Here is a 14,183-nt window from a genome sequence, read left to right on the forward strand (position 1 = left end):
ATCGTTATAGAGTCTGGTACAGTGGTCATCAAAAGTCATTCAATGAATTAGGAATTTCGACATTCTCATTCCTTTCTCCAATTTGATCTTGCTTGTCGCTAATGAAACTTACGTAGCGAGTTTGACCATCGACAACGTCACTCCTACTACAATGTCAATGAGCTCCTGTTGCTAATTGAAAATTTAGATGAATGCCAATTATTGGCATCTCATTGAATGACATTTGAAGAAAATCAGCAGCTTTGCTTTATTTGTTTTTTTTTTCTGTTCTTCAGTAATGTGTATGACCTCCTTTCTTGCGATGTAGCTCCTCTACCCTTCGTGGCATCTCTAATATACTATAGCCGCTACCTTTTTTGATATATCACGTGTAGAAATTTTTTTTCAGACAATTTGGGATTAAGATCGGATTTTATTTCCTCCTCCTCCCCTTTCATTCCCTCATTCATTACCCTTTCCCTTATTCCCTTACTTCAACAATGGTTTGCAACCAATGCGTTAAAGAATATGCGCGTCGTGGAGAATTAGTTGAAGTTACGCATGAACGATCAAATAGTAATGAGTGTCTTTTCAACAGATGTAAGACATGTAATCGTCCAAGAATACATGGACATATGGAAAATTGTCCTGAGAATATTATCCCCGTCATTGATAAGTGAGTATAAGTGATAATTGGAAAATGCAGAACATATATGACAATATGACAAGACAACACGACAGAGCAACAGAGGAATGGATAAGTATATGTAGGATGTAGGATACAAGTGTAGGAAAAGCTGAACTAATAATTAAATAAATATTTTTTTTCAATTTTTCAAAATCAAAGTGAGCGTGACATGGAGGTGCAAAATTCACGTAATGAGAACATTAACCTGAACAGAAGTAACCGCGAGGAAGAATATGAATTTGAGCCTTATCATCCCCCACCACGACCTCCACTTCCAGTACAAGTTCCTATTGCTAGGTGACCTTTCATTGCTAGGCGACCTTTTAATGAAAATCTAATCAGAGGCAACAGTATTAAAAATCACAGACATCACCTTGATCGGATGATAAAATGTCCAGGAACCGACGACGACGAAATGTTGGAAAGATGATTAGTCGTCTCTATTTTGTATCTCCCAAAGATCGAGAACGCTATTGCCTTAGATTATTATTGCTTCATGTTAAAGGTGCAACTGGATTTGAAGATCTCCGGACAGTTGATGGTACAATATTTGCGACATTTCGAGAAGCAGCGGTTGCTCGCCAATTGCTTCAGGACGACAATGAGTCAAAGCTTTGCCTTGAAGAAGCAGTGCTGTTTCAAAACACCACAGCTTTGCGCAATCTCTTTGCAATGATCCTTGAGCACTGCAATCCGGCCGAGCCAAGAGTTTTGTGGGATACATTTGCTACCCATTTAGCAGAGGACAAGTTACGTGCCCGTCAAGTTGCACAACAAAATGGTGCCATTAATGCTGAGGTGACTCCTGAAGATATCTTTAAGGATGCTGAAAAGGAAGCGCTGTTGGATCTTGACCATATTTTAAAAGAGATTGGATCCTGCTTGGCCAACTATTTAGAACTCTCGCAAGACCTCACCATAACCCATCCCTATGTTGATAATATTGACTACAATGACCCGGAAGCTATGGTGAATTTAGAGGACTTAGGACAAGAAGCAAGAGCAAATGCCGAGCTTCTGAATGCTGATCAACGTACTGCATATGACCGGATTTTGGCTGCTGTTCAAGGAGATACCAATCAGAAGCTCTTCTTCATCGATGGACCTGGAGGGACTGGGAAATCATTTCTATACAATACTTTAATCGCCCATGTCCTTGGTGAGCGTCAAGAGAGAGTCATTACTGTAGCCTCTTCAGGAATTGCTGCTTTAATTTTGCGCGAAGGTCGCACTGCACATTCAGTTTTCAAGATTCCTCTCGCATGTAAAGCTGACACGGTGTGCAACATTGCCGCCAGGTCAGAATTGGCTCAAAAAATTTCTGATGCTAAAATTATCATTTGGGATGAGGCTCCAACACAGCATCGACATATTTTTGAAGCTGTCGATAGGACGCTAAAAGATGTTTTGAAGGTGGATGAGCCATTTGGTGGGAAGATTGTCGTTTTTGGTGGAGATTTCCGGCAGACCCTACCTGTTGTTGTACGAGGAACAGTGGAGCAAATTATTAGGTCCTGTCTAAAGAACTCTCCAAACATCTGGAGCAAAGTAGAAGTCAGAAGCTTTCACAAAACATGAGGGTGGTGAATGATCCGAGCAATGGTCCATTTGTTCAGTTCTTGCTCCAGGTCGGAGAAGGCGCCTTACCGACTGTTGATCTAGCAAACCATTCCGACTATATCAGCATTCCCGAAGCCTACATCTTCAAGCCAGCAGCAGGTGGGGATTCGCATGTTAAACAGCTCATTAGTTACATGTATCCCAGCCTTGAGACTACTCCATTGCTCCCTGATGACATGATGAAAAGAGCCATATTGACTCCTCTCAACAAAAGTGTCAATGCGATTAACGATATTGCAACCAAAATGCTTTATGGTGAAAACATTGGGACTTATCAAGCCCATGACTCAGTCACTGATGATGTGGAGGCTGGCCTATATCCAGTCGAGTACCTCAACACTTTGGAGCCATCAGGATTGCCACCATTTAAGCTGCTACTAAAGATCGGCCAGCCTATCATGTTGTTAAGGAATATGAACGCCAAGCGTGGATTGTGTAATGGTACCCGACTTATTGTGCGTGGTCTTACCTCAAGATGCATGGAAGCAGAAGTTATCAGAGGCGCTTTAAAAGGAAAAAGAGTGTTTATTCCGCGCATCCCCCTGACAACTGCTGATGATGACCAAACATCACCTGTGAAGTTTACACGGTATCAATTCCCCATCAAGCCAGCATTCGCTATGACAATTAACAAGTCGCAGGGGCAAACTCTTGAGAAGGTGGGTATTTATCTCCCTGCTCCCGTGTTTACTCATGGTCAACTGTATGTTGCACTATCACGCTGCTCCAATCCAAGAGATCTGAGGGTTTTAATAGACAATGGCATATTTCCTGGGTTTGAAGGTGTTTATACAAGGAACATTGTATACAAGAGCGTTCTCCAATAAGTATAAAAATAAAAATAATAAATTATTTTGTTCAAAAATTCACACCTGTGCATCGCACGGGCTACTGCTAGTACTTTCATATAGCTCATCAAGGAAGTCAGGTGGAATAGATGTCCAGATATCCTGTAGTCTTTCCCATAGTTCATCCAGATCCTTTGGTACCTTCTCATATCCCTTGAGCCGATGATCCATGTAGGCCCATACATTCTCGATAGGGTTGAGGTCAGGAGAATTTGGAGGCCACTCCAAAGTGGTAATGTGTGACTTAATAAAGAACTCTTTAACCATCCTACTCGTATGAACACTTGCATTGTCCTGCTGAAAAATTAACTTTTCAGGGTCCTGGCCATACCACTTCCATGAGCCGAGGACATAATCTTGTAGAACATCAACATATAAAGAGGAATCAACTGTGCCAGGGATCCTGCAACCATCGCCTACACCATGATAAGTGATACAGCCCCACCACATAAGTTTGTTATGTGCTCCCCTTGATCTCTCTCTAACATCTCGATCTTCTAAAGTCCTGTGGCCGGGTCGCCTATATTGTGTTCTTCCTCCTAAGGACCCTAGCCTTTCAAAAAGCTTTTCGTCCGAGAACATCACTCGCTTCCAGTCATCAACAGTCCAGTCAAGGTGGTTGAGGGCAAAATTCTTCCTTTTCGCAATCTGCATTTTTGTCAGCCTAGGCTTGAATGGGCGGACATAGTTTTTCAAACCCTCTGATTTTACATAGCGTCGGGCAGTCTCTACACTGACATGCACTCCATGACTCGATCTGATGTATTCTTGAACTGCCAGAATGGATCTAAGTTTCCCCGTATCAACCTCGCGTGCAATTGCCCTCTTGGTAGCAGGGGAAACCAATGAGGGTCTGCCCATTCTGGGTTTAGGAATATTGTCCTTGACGTCCCTCCTGATCCTTATTGCCGATGAAATAGAGATACCAAGTTGCCTTGCCACTTCGCTTGTAGACTTCCCTTGTCGAAGTAAGGCCTGAACATTTTGTACCTTTTCCATAGAAAGCCTCCTCATAATAAATACTAAGCGATGTGGAATGTTAATTGTAAGTAGAGGTGTATGAAGATATAGCTGAAGGTAACCTTGGTAGAAAAAAGAGAAGTGAAAAAGTTTTTTTTGCAATCAACATTCAAAATCAGCAAAGTCATTCAATAGACAGGTCAAATTGAAATTGGTTTTATTTCACAATGAAGTCATAATTAAGAATGAGACATGAAAGTAATCATGAGTGTGGGGAACAAATGCACTACTCCAAATATACTAGCCACATGCTAGATGAGAATGAAGAAAAGGAATGAGAATGTTAAAAATTCAAAATCATTGAATGACTTTTGATGACCACTGTAGCATGGACAGCTGATGAGACTACACCACGGTGAAGCAACAATCGAATATAATATGCATTCCGGTAATCGAACTTCCATGGCTGACCAGCTCTACTTTTACTCCTGGCAGGCCCTAATGTCTTGGAGATATTATGGACTGATGACTTGGATATGCCTATTTCTGTGGCAACCTGACGGATGGACTTGTGCTGCTCGAGTAAATGGAGAGCATCCTCATCTTTGGAGTGTTTAGAAAGAGTAACGTATGCTCCTAGAAGAGTGTAGGTGAAGAGTATCTACTCAAGTGTGTGGGAGATAATTTGAAAAAAATTCAGCAAAGGTGCGTAAAATAAGTGATGGTTATATAATTGTCCAAATGACATTGAATACTTTGTCAATAAAAAACCATGATGAATGAGACCAGAGATATTTTAAACTGAACCAGTCCACGTATCATTGGCATACTTGTTTACTCTGATAAAAACAAAATTGCAAGCTAACGTCGCTATTATTCTAATCAAGATGGAAAACATGGGCGTGGAACAAGTGGAAAATTTTGGAAGCCACTGTATGAGCTCGTTGGCTCTGACAGTGGCCTCAACTGCATTCCTGAGTGTACGTTTCATGTTCACCTTAAGATACTGCCTGATATCTCTAGCTACTTTCCTTGGTCGACCGCCTTTATTGACTGGCATGTACTCTTATTCTTTGCATAGATCTTGTTGGCCGTCCCTTGCGATATCTCGACACTAGCAGCTTCTCCAGTAGACATGCCTCCCATCATTAACCTCCTGGCTTCGTTGACTTTCCTTTGTGGAGTGGGTCTCATATTCTGTGAAGATAGAGTTAAGAGAGAGTTAAGCAAGTGTTCATAAAGGAAATAGAGAAAAGTCCTTCTTTTACCTGCATTAAATGACGTCCAGCAGTTGTCATGGGCAACATTTTAGACCGAATCCACCTTCTCTTGGAGCCAGAAACCATCGCCTGGTCCATAGCAGTGCTCCTATTCGATTCGAACTGATCGAATTCGAATAGCTTCGAATAAGCCGTATCCTGGTTCGATTCGAATGGTTCGAATGGTTCGAATAGGACCACTGGTAACGCGTAGCGAAAGTATGGTCCTTGTAATTTACACCCAATCAAAAAATAAAAAAATAAAAAAAAAAAAAAATAAAAAAAAAGTTTAAAGTTATGATTTACTATTGTGCCAATAGTTCGAACTAGACGGGCGACCCGTGGCTTCGCTCACGGTCGCTCCAGTCTAGCCTTTGCCTCGTGAGGCTCATTTACCCTCGTTGGGGTTCCAACACAAAATTGAACGTTTTTGACACAAAGGTTTCTTTTTTATTTATTAGGTATTAAATATTAAAGTCTTTTTTTTTATTGACATTTTGTTGTTCTTCAAACAAAAGAGTTTCAGTGTCGGCTCGCTTTTTCAATAGATCATATAAACCGGCATGGAAACGAAGGTTTTGGGCAGCCCACGGGGCGGTAGCATCGGTGCCTCTCGGCGTGCTTACTGTTTCTTCAAGTGAAAGCGAATGAACAGAGAGTTAGTCTTCCCGATCTGATTGATGGGCGGGGCGTGTAGGAGAGAGCGGTCGAGAGTGAAGGGGAGAGCGAGAGCGAGAGCGAGGAGGATGTGGGGATTTTTGGCGTGGGGAAGATGGCTTTAGGAGGGTTTGGCAACGGGAAGATGGCTGTAAAGGACTCTGGTGGGAGGAAGAAGAATGCGTGGGAGATAGGTTCCTGGGGGGGGGGTCTGGCGGCGTCGCTTGCTTTGATCGTCGTGTTGTTCCTGGTCATCGTCGTCCCAATTAAGCGAACGCTTTTGAGATTGGGGAATTGTATCAAGGCTATCATCATCACATGACTGATTGAAAAAAAAAAAAAAAAAAAAATTATTATTTTGTCTAGTCTTCACCTACAACCATATGACTATGATAGAGGCTGCCTTTACCTGGGAAGCAGGAGGGAATTGGTCGATTGAGGAGGATGAGGGCGAAAGTATTGTCTAAAAGAACGATACCAAGTTCTCCTTAGTGTTAGTCAATTATAACTCTGATTCTCTGTTGATATCCAAGACTCAAAGTTTAATAGAAACTTACTTCACTGGTATTTGGGGTCAATAGAGGTGCTTTTATAGAGACCGTCTGACGACCTTGAGAAGTCTTGGTGATGGTGGAGGTAGAAGACATAGTGTATGAATGTACGTGTGTGAGAGCGAATGAGTGTGTGTGGTGTGTGAATTTTTTTTTTGTGTCATTTTGTAAAACGTGGTAGAATAAATTTAGAGACCAAAGACCTCATGGTACACAATATTCCTCGTGTATGTACAAAAATTATTTGAATCATTTTTGATGCGAATCTTCAGCTGCTTGGGGTCTGAGCAGCGTGAGAGAGCCACATAAAGCTGCCCATGACCATGGCCAAAAACGGGTCGTGGAAGGTATACGCCAACATTCTGAAGAGTCTGCCCCTGAGCCTTGGCGAAGGCAGGTCTTAGGGGAAACTGGCGCCGCTGAAATATGACGGGAGATGATCCATCATCAGTTGCACTGATATTGAGCCGTGGGATGTAGTGGCGTATGCTCTTAAATTTTCCCGCCATTATTTCAGCTTCGATGACTTTGTTCCCAAGTTTACGCACAATGAGGCGCGTACCGTTACAGAGACCCTCCATTGGACTCATATTCCTCAAGAGGACGACGGGCTGCCCGACCTTTAGCTTCAGAATGTTAGAGGGCATTCCAGGAGGATTTAGGGAATTAAGGAATTCCGTAGTATAAGTAGCTGCTATTGGGTCCTCAGCATCGGGGATAGAATCCTGTCCATAGTAGACTCTTGGGTCACCACCTGGAAACATTCCTGTTGCTAAAGCATTCAGTTTGTCGACATCCTCATTAAGCGCAGATAAAATGGCACGACTTTCCCAGTAGCTCAGAGAGAAATTAGGATAAGTTCCAACTGCGGATATATGCTCGCAATGAGCTGCTTCTCCTCGGAATCAAGGCCTGTAGTTCTGAAGATACACTGCTCAGGCAGCTTGATGTAATCGTTTTCAAGCCCAATCTGTATCGTGCCCTCTGTACCGCTTCCTACTTGAAGCAAATAGTCGACGAAAGCTTGAGCCTCTGGATCTGAGGAGCCTCGTAATACCCTCATGTTCATAGTGAGCCTGAGCATTGTTACATGCTCCCTAAAGCGCTGATCTTTTTAAGCAAGCATGTACAATGTCCCCTCTTGACCCATTTTTCACAACAGGAAGTCTCCTCCAAACACAACAATTTTCCCGCCAAATGGCTCATTGATCTTTGTGAGGTCTCTTATAGTCCTATCAACAGCTTCAAAAACATGGCGGTGTTGCATAGGACCTTCATCCCAAAAAATCACATCTGTATTTATAATCCTGTTTGCGATACTTTGCCCATGCTTGAGGTTGCAAGTCGAATTCGAATAGATTGGGATCGGTATTTTAAAAACAGAGTGCGCAGTGCTTCCCGAATTCAAAATCAGTGCAGCTATTGCTGAGGAAGCTACCACGATGACTTCCTTTTTAAGGGTGCCACGGATGTAATCAATTGCTGTATTGAAGAGAAAAGACTTTCCTGTCCCTCCTGACCCATCAATGAAAAACAATCGCCTTGTATCCTCGCCTTTGGTAGCCACAGGATCGAGGAAGTAAATTTGAGCGAACTTGGCTGATTGATCATCTGGAGGCAGTAGAGACCCGATCCTGTGTACCACTGCCCCGTTGATTCGGAATGTGTACACGCCATCCCTGGCGTTGGCAAGTTCACGATCGTAGTTGGCACCCAATGAGACATAAGAGAGTGAAGAATTGTATTGCCTTATATGAGTCCGAAAGTCACAGCTTTCTTCAGAATTACCACTGATAAGATCGATTAGCTGGGGAATTGGATGAAGTTCGGGCAGCCTAATTTTTCCTTGTCCACAACAGAGCGAGAATACCGGCGAATGGATGGTAGAAGCTTTTAGGCGCTCTTCAAGCCAAACGAACGCCTTACAGTGTCTGCACTGGACCATCTCGCCGATCGAATGCCTGTGAGATATAGAACTGATGCTGTCGCCAGCTACGATCTCTTCACGAAATTCTTCTATCGTGACACGGGCAATGCTCTCTGGATTGACTCTGGCACCAGCTCTATATCGGCATAAAGATATTAAAATATGCATTTATGCAATAATTGACGCATTAATTTTTTTTTTTTTTTTTTTTTTTTTTTTTTTGCACCTTATCAGTAATAGCCTTAATCTCTTAAAAGGTTTACCGAACGTCTGCCTCAATTTCTGCCTCTTGTCGCGAAGCTCGATCCCGGCGTTGCATGGTTTCGCGGACATTCAAAGCTTCTAAAGCTTGGCCCTCAGGTATGACAGCCCTATTCAAGATGTAATATTTCACCAAAAAATGTGCATAGTCAACACCCAACAGTGACAGTCTCATATCCATATCAGTTTGTGAACAGCTTCCATTTATTCATTTACATGTTTTCAGGCAGAGTAGTTTGAATAATTAGTGGATTGCGAGGGCATGGTGTGTGTACTCCTTGAGTGCAAAATGCTCCCACATGCGCATGGCCTTTTTGCTGATCTGGGACTGGTATGGGGCATACATGTATTTTAGGTGACATAGTAGGCTTATTAGCATTTTCATTAGACAGGTTTTCTTTCTCTTCAGGAACACACTATCCTGATTTGGTTTCAGCGCATAGTGCTAGCTTGGGTATTTTATCGATAGTTTGGGCAAGCCGCGTTCGAGGCTCTGAAGTGTTCAGTACTCCCACAGCTTCTGCAGGCACGCATGGTTGTATGAGATGACATGATATTTCAATGCCTTTTTGTATGAAGATGCGTTGTCCTTATTGATCAACATCGTGTTAATTTATAATATCATTTTGAGCCCTTCATATCAGTGAGGGATAAAGGAAACAATCCTTCGTTGCTACCTAGGGAAGCTTTGAAAATAAAGGACGTTTGTGAATTAAAATTTCAGGGTTCTGTACCGATTCCATATTTGGTAAGGCCGTGTATATCTTCAAAAACTGCGCCTGAAACATGGGTAGATCGGAGTTGTTTATTTAAAAAATTCTCACAAAATGCAAACTTAATTCCTTGAGACACCTTTCTCAATGGGCGCGAATGCCCTCTCGACATCATCGACGTTCAAGTCACTAAAGTTTTCCCATTTCTCCAATAATGAAAACGCCTGCTCAACTTCTTTTGGATCCAAATCACCAAGCTTCACCCACTCCTGCTCATATGGATCTTGTAGGTGCACATAAGGCTCTCGATTGTCTGCTTGGGTTAGTTTCCAAGTCATACACCGGGCGTTGGAGCCCGATGGCTTTTTTTGACAAAGGGAGCAGTCTAACGACTCGGCAGCTTCTGTGTTCAAGCACATAAGGGATGATGTGGAAGGAAAAGCGTTCGCGGAGGGCAAAGGATCCATGAAAGAAGCCGAAAGAGAAGTGATGGTAGCCTTCTTTCCTATGTTGTTCCTGGTTATACGTTGAGCATGAGAAGGAAGAGCTTGAGGCGAAATGTCGGATTCACTTTTTCTCTCTTAATTTCCTTCATAGTGAATGAGGTCGCTTCGCTCTCCTACTTTCTTTTGCTTCCTCTCGCAGGAGATGGGGCATAGGGAGAAGAAAGAAGAATTTTGTTTTGCCCTCAGAGTTTGACTCCTTGTCGAATGAATCTTTGGAGTGGGCCAATGAGAATTGCGAGCTTCTTTCATGGTGTTGCTTTTATGTGCAATGCACAATATAATAAAAGTGAGGGTTAAGTGTAGAAGAAAGCAAGTATGATATGGACGGTTTGAGGTAGAAGACCTTTTTTTTTGCCTTTTATACACTCCTGTAACCTAATGTTTATTGGAACGCACAGACTTGCAGAGATGAATATGAACACACACATCGAAATATGTATAAACGTGGTTTATTAACTCAGCTTTATTACGGGTGAGGCCGGTTTTTTTGTGTGTAGTGTCTCGTGACCAAAAAGTTACTTAGCACACAGTCACAAAACCTTACGACTTTAGTATATAGATAAATCAAAGCCTCGAATAGGAGCACTGGTCCCTAGTACAGTGGTCATCAAAAGTCATTCAATGATTTTGAATTTTTAACATTCTCATTCCTTTTCTTCATTCTCATCTAGCATGTGGCTAGTGTATTTGGGGTAGTGCATTTGTTCCCCACACTCATGATTACTTTCATGTCTCATTCTTAATTATGACTTCATTGTGAAATAAAACCAATTTCAATTTGACCTGTCTATTGAATGACTTTGCTGATTTTGAATGTTGATTGCAAAAAAAACTTTTTCACTTCTCTTTTTTCTACCAAGGTTACCTTCAGCTATATCTTCATACACCTCTACTTACAATTAACATGCCACATCGCTTAGTATTTATTATGAGGAGGCTTTCTATGGAAAAGGTACAAAATGTTCAGGCCTTACTTCGACAAGGGAAGTCTACAAGCGAAGTGGCAAGGCAACTTGGTATCTCTATTTCATCGGCAATAAGGATCAGGAGGGACGTCAAGGACAATATTCCTAAACCCAGAATGGGCAGACCCTCATTGGTTTCGCCTGCTACCAAGAGGGTTATTGCACGCGAGGTTGATACGGGGAAACTTAGATCCATCCTGGCAGTTCAAGAATACATCAGATCGAGTCATGGAGTGCATGTCAGTGTAGAGACTGCCCGACGCTATGTAAAATCAGAGGGTTTGAAAAACTATGGCCGCCCATTCAAGCCTAGGCCGACAAAAATGCAGATTGCGAAAAGGAAGAATTTTGCCCTCAACCACCTTGACTGGACTGTTGATGACTGGAAGCGAGTGATGTTCTCGGACGAAAAGCTTTTTGAAAGGCTAGGGTCCTTAGGAGGAAGAACACAATATAGGCGACCCGGCCACAGGACTTTAGAAGATCGAGATGTTAGAGAGAGATCAAGGGGAGCACATAACAAACTTATGTGGTGGGGCTGTATCACTTATCATGGTGTAGGCGATGGTGGCAGGACCCCTGTCACGGTTGATTCCTCTTTATATGTTGATGTTCTACAGGGTTATGTCCTCGGCTCGTGGAAGTGGTATGGCCAGGACCCTGAAAGTCAATTTTTCAGCAGGACAATGCAAGTGTTCATACGAGTAGGATGGTTAAAGAGTTCTTTATTAAGTCACACATTACCACTTTGGAGTGGCCTCCAAATTCTCCTGACCTCAACCCTATCGAGAATGTATGGGCCTACATGGATCATCGGCTCAAGGGATATGAGAAGGTACCAAAGGATCTGGATGAACTATGGGAAAGACTACAGGATATCTGGACATCTATTCCACCTGACTTCCTTGATGAGCTATATGAAAGTATGCCACGAAGGGTAGAGGAGCTACATCGCAAGAAAGGAGGTCGTACACATTACTGAAGAACAGAAAAAAAAACAAATAAAGCAAAGCTGCTGATTTTCTTCAAATGTCATTCAATGAGATGCCAATAATTGGCATTCATCTAAATTTTCAATTAGCAACAGGAGCTCATTGACATTGTTGTAGGAGTGACTTTGTCGATGGTCGAACTCACTACGAAAGTTTCATTGGCGACAAGCAAGATCAAATTGGAGAAAGGAATGAGAATGTCGAAATTCCTAATTCATTGAATGACTTTACTGTATACACTATCATGCAAAACTGATTGAATAATTCATACCCATGTGCATTTCTTTTTTTCATTCCGAGAAACCGTATATGCATACACCACTCATACTTTGGTTTAATAAAGCTCCCGTCTTCTTCTACGTCATAGTTATGCGTTGTGACATTAGCTTGTCTCATTTAGAAAACTAATGACTTTTTTATTCATTCAGATCACTTTTTCAGTGTTGCATGTGCACATCCGGTGGTCAAAGATCTTTATAATTTTTTGAGCCATAACCTTACATCAATAAGTAGTATTCCAACTATGGGCATCGCTGACAGCTTGGAGTCTCTTATGGATACCTATGATGAGTTTGCGGCAGAAGTCCACTGGGATCCTGTACCATTCAACCGATATTCGCTCCCATAGTTCATCACAGCTCTTAGCTCGCTCCGGATACCTAGAGAGCCGCCTATCCAATTCTGCCCACATGTGTTCAATAGGGTTGAGGTCAGGGGATTGTGCTGGCCACTCTAGAAGTGTACCTTCCTCTTCTGTCAGATGTACTGACTCCAAATACTTCCTAACAATCTTCGCCGTGTGCTTCGAGTCATTGTCGTGCTGAAAGACGATATCGCTTTTAGTTAGGCCCCAGTCATCAAGCGACGTCTTGAGTTCCTCCTGGAGTAGTTTGATGTAAAGTTGTGCGTCCATATTATTGTCAATCTTTGCAATGTATCCAGGTCAGTACCATGAGAAGCATGACCACACTTTAACGTTACCACCTCCAAACCTGACAGTGCCTTGCACCGACCTGCGAGTGAGGCGTCCCGGAGTGTCGTCCCAGATCCACTGCACGCCATCAGAGCAGATTCGGTTTATTTTCGATTCATCTGACCAAATAACCTTTTTCCAATCTTCCAGAGTCCATTCCTTATACTTTTTGATAAAATGCAAACGAGCTTTAATATGCCGTCGACGTAAAGCTGGCTTACGTACACGCTTCTTTGCTGTCCATCCTAACTCCTTGAGCCGTCGTCTAACGGTGGTCTCAGAAACAGCTGCTGGTGTGAGCTGGTTGGCTCTGACGGTGGCCTCAACTGCAGTCTTGAGTGTACCTCGTTTCATGTTCACCTTAAGATACTGCATGGTATCTCTAGGTACTTTCCTTGGTCGACCACCTTTATTGACTGGCATGTACTCCTTATTATGTGCATAGATCCTGGTGGCCGTCGCTATTGATATACCAACACTAGCAGCAGTTTCTCTAGTAGACATACCTCCCATCATTAACCTCCTGGCTTCGTTGACTTTCCTTTGTGGAGTGGGTCTCATATTCTGTGAAGGTATAGTTAAGAGAGAGTTAAGCAAGTGTTCATAAAGGAAAGAGAGAAAAGTCCTTTTACTTGCATTAAATGACGTCCAGCAGTTGTCATGGGCAACATTTTAGACCACATGCAAAACTGAAAAAGTGACCTGCATGAATAAAAAAGTCATTAACTTTCCGAATGAGACAAGCTAATGTCACAACGCATAACTATGACGTAGAAGAAGACGGGAACTTTATTAAACCAAAGTATGAGTGGTGTATGCATATACGGTTTCTAGGAATGAAAATAAGAAATGCACATGGGTATGAATTATTCAATCAGTTTTGCATGATAGTGTATATGATGAAAATAAAATAATAGAGGGCTAAATAAAAAAAATAAAAATAAAAATAAAATAAAAACTTCTTTACCCTCTCGTGGGGCCAATAACCTGATCCAGGCGTGAAGCGGAGGGAAGGTTTGTGCGAAGCTCAACACGCTCTGTTTTTTGAGGGCAGAGCCGCCTATCACGCTTTTCACTGTTGCACAGACTACAGGTGCGGACCATGTCTTTATGAAATCTAGGTGCTGAGAGAAAAATTCAAATTGACAATATTGCAATTGTGTTGGGTGAAAAAGATAGAAAAGGCCTTTGGCAGCGCTGCCTACCTACTATATCCTCTACCACATTATCGATGGATAAGTTTTGGCACTTTTATTCTATTTCACCGCCAGAAATAAAAACTGG

At 42.4% G+C, this 14,183-nt stretch overlaps 1 protein-coding gene across 1 annotated transcript; it reads right to left on the reverse strand.

Annotated features, from left to right (window-relative positions):
- Positions 1 to 9,585: 9,585 nt before the first annotated feature.
- BCR41DRAFT_402274 (hypothetical protein) lies at positions 9,586 to 9,930 on the reverse strand (the record flags this gene model as incomplete). The annotated part of the gene is made up of 1 exon (XM_022029291.1): positions 9,586 to 9,930. One exon carries the CDS (start codon positions 9,928 to 9,930, stop codon positions 9,586 to 9,588), a length of 345 nt encoding a protein of 114 aa, XP_021875390.1.
- Positions 9,931 to 14,183: the final 4,253 nt, after the last annotated feature.

The sequence above is a fragment of the Lobosporangium transversale genome, assembly GCF_002105155.1.
Source record: "Lobosporangium transversale strain NRRL 3116 chromosome Unknown BCR41scaffold_82, whole genome shotgun sequence".
Classification (NCBI taxonomy): Eukaryota; Fungi; Mortierellomycota; class Mortierellomycetes; order Mortierellales; family Mortierellaceae; genus Lobosporangium; species Lobosporangium transversale.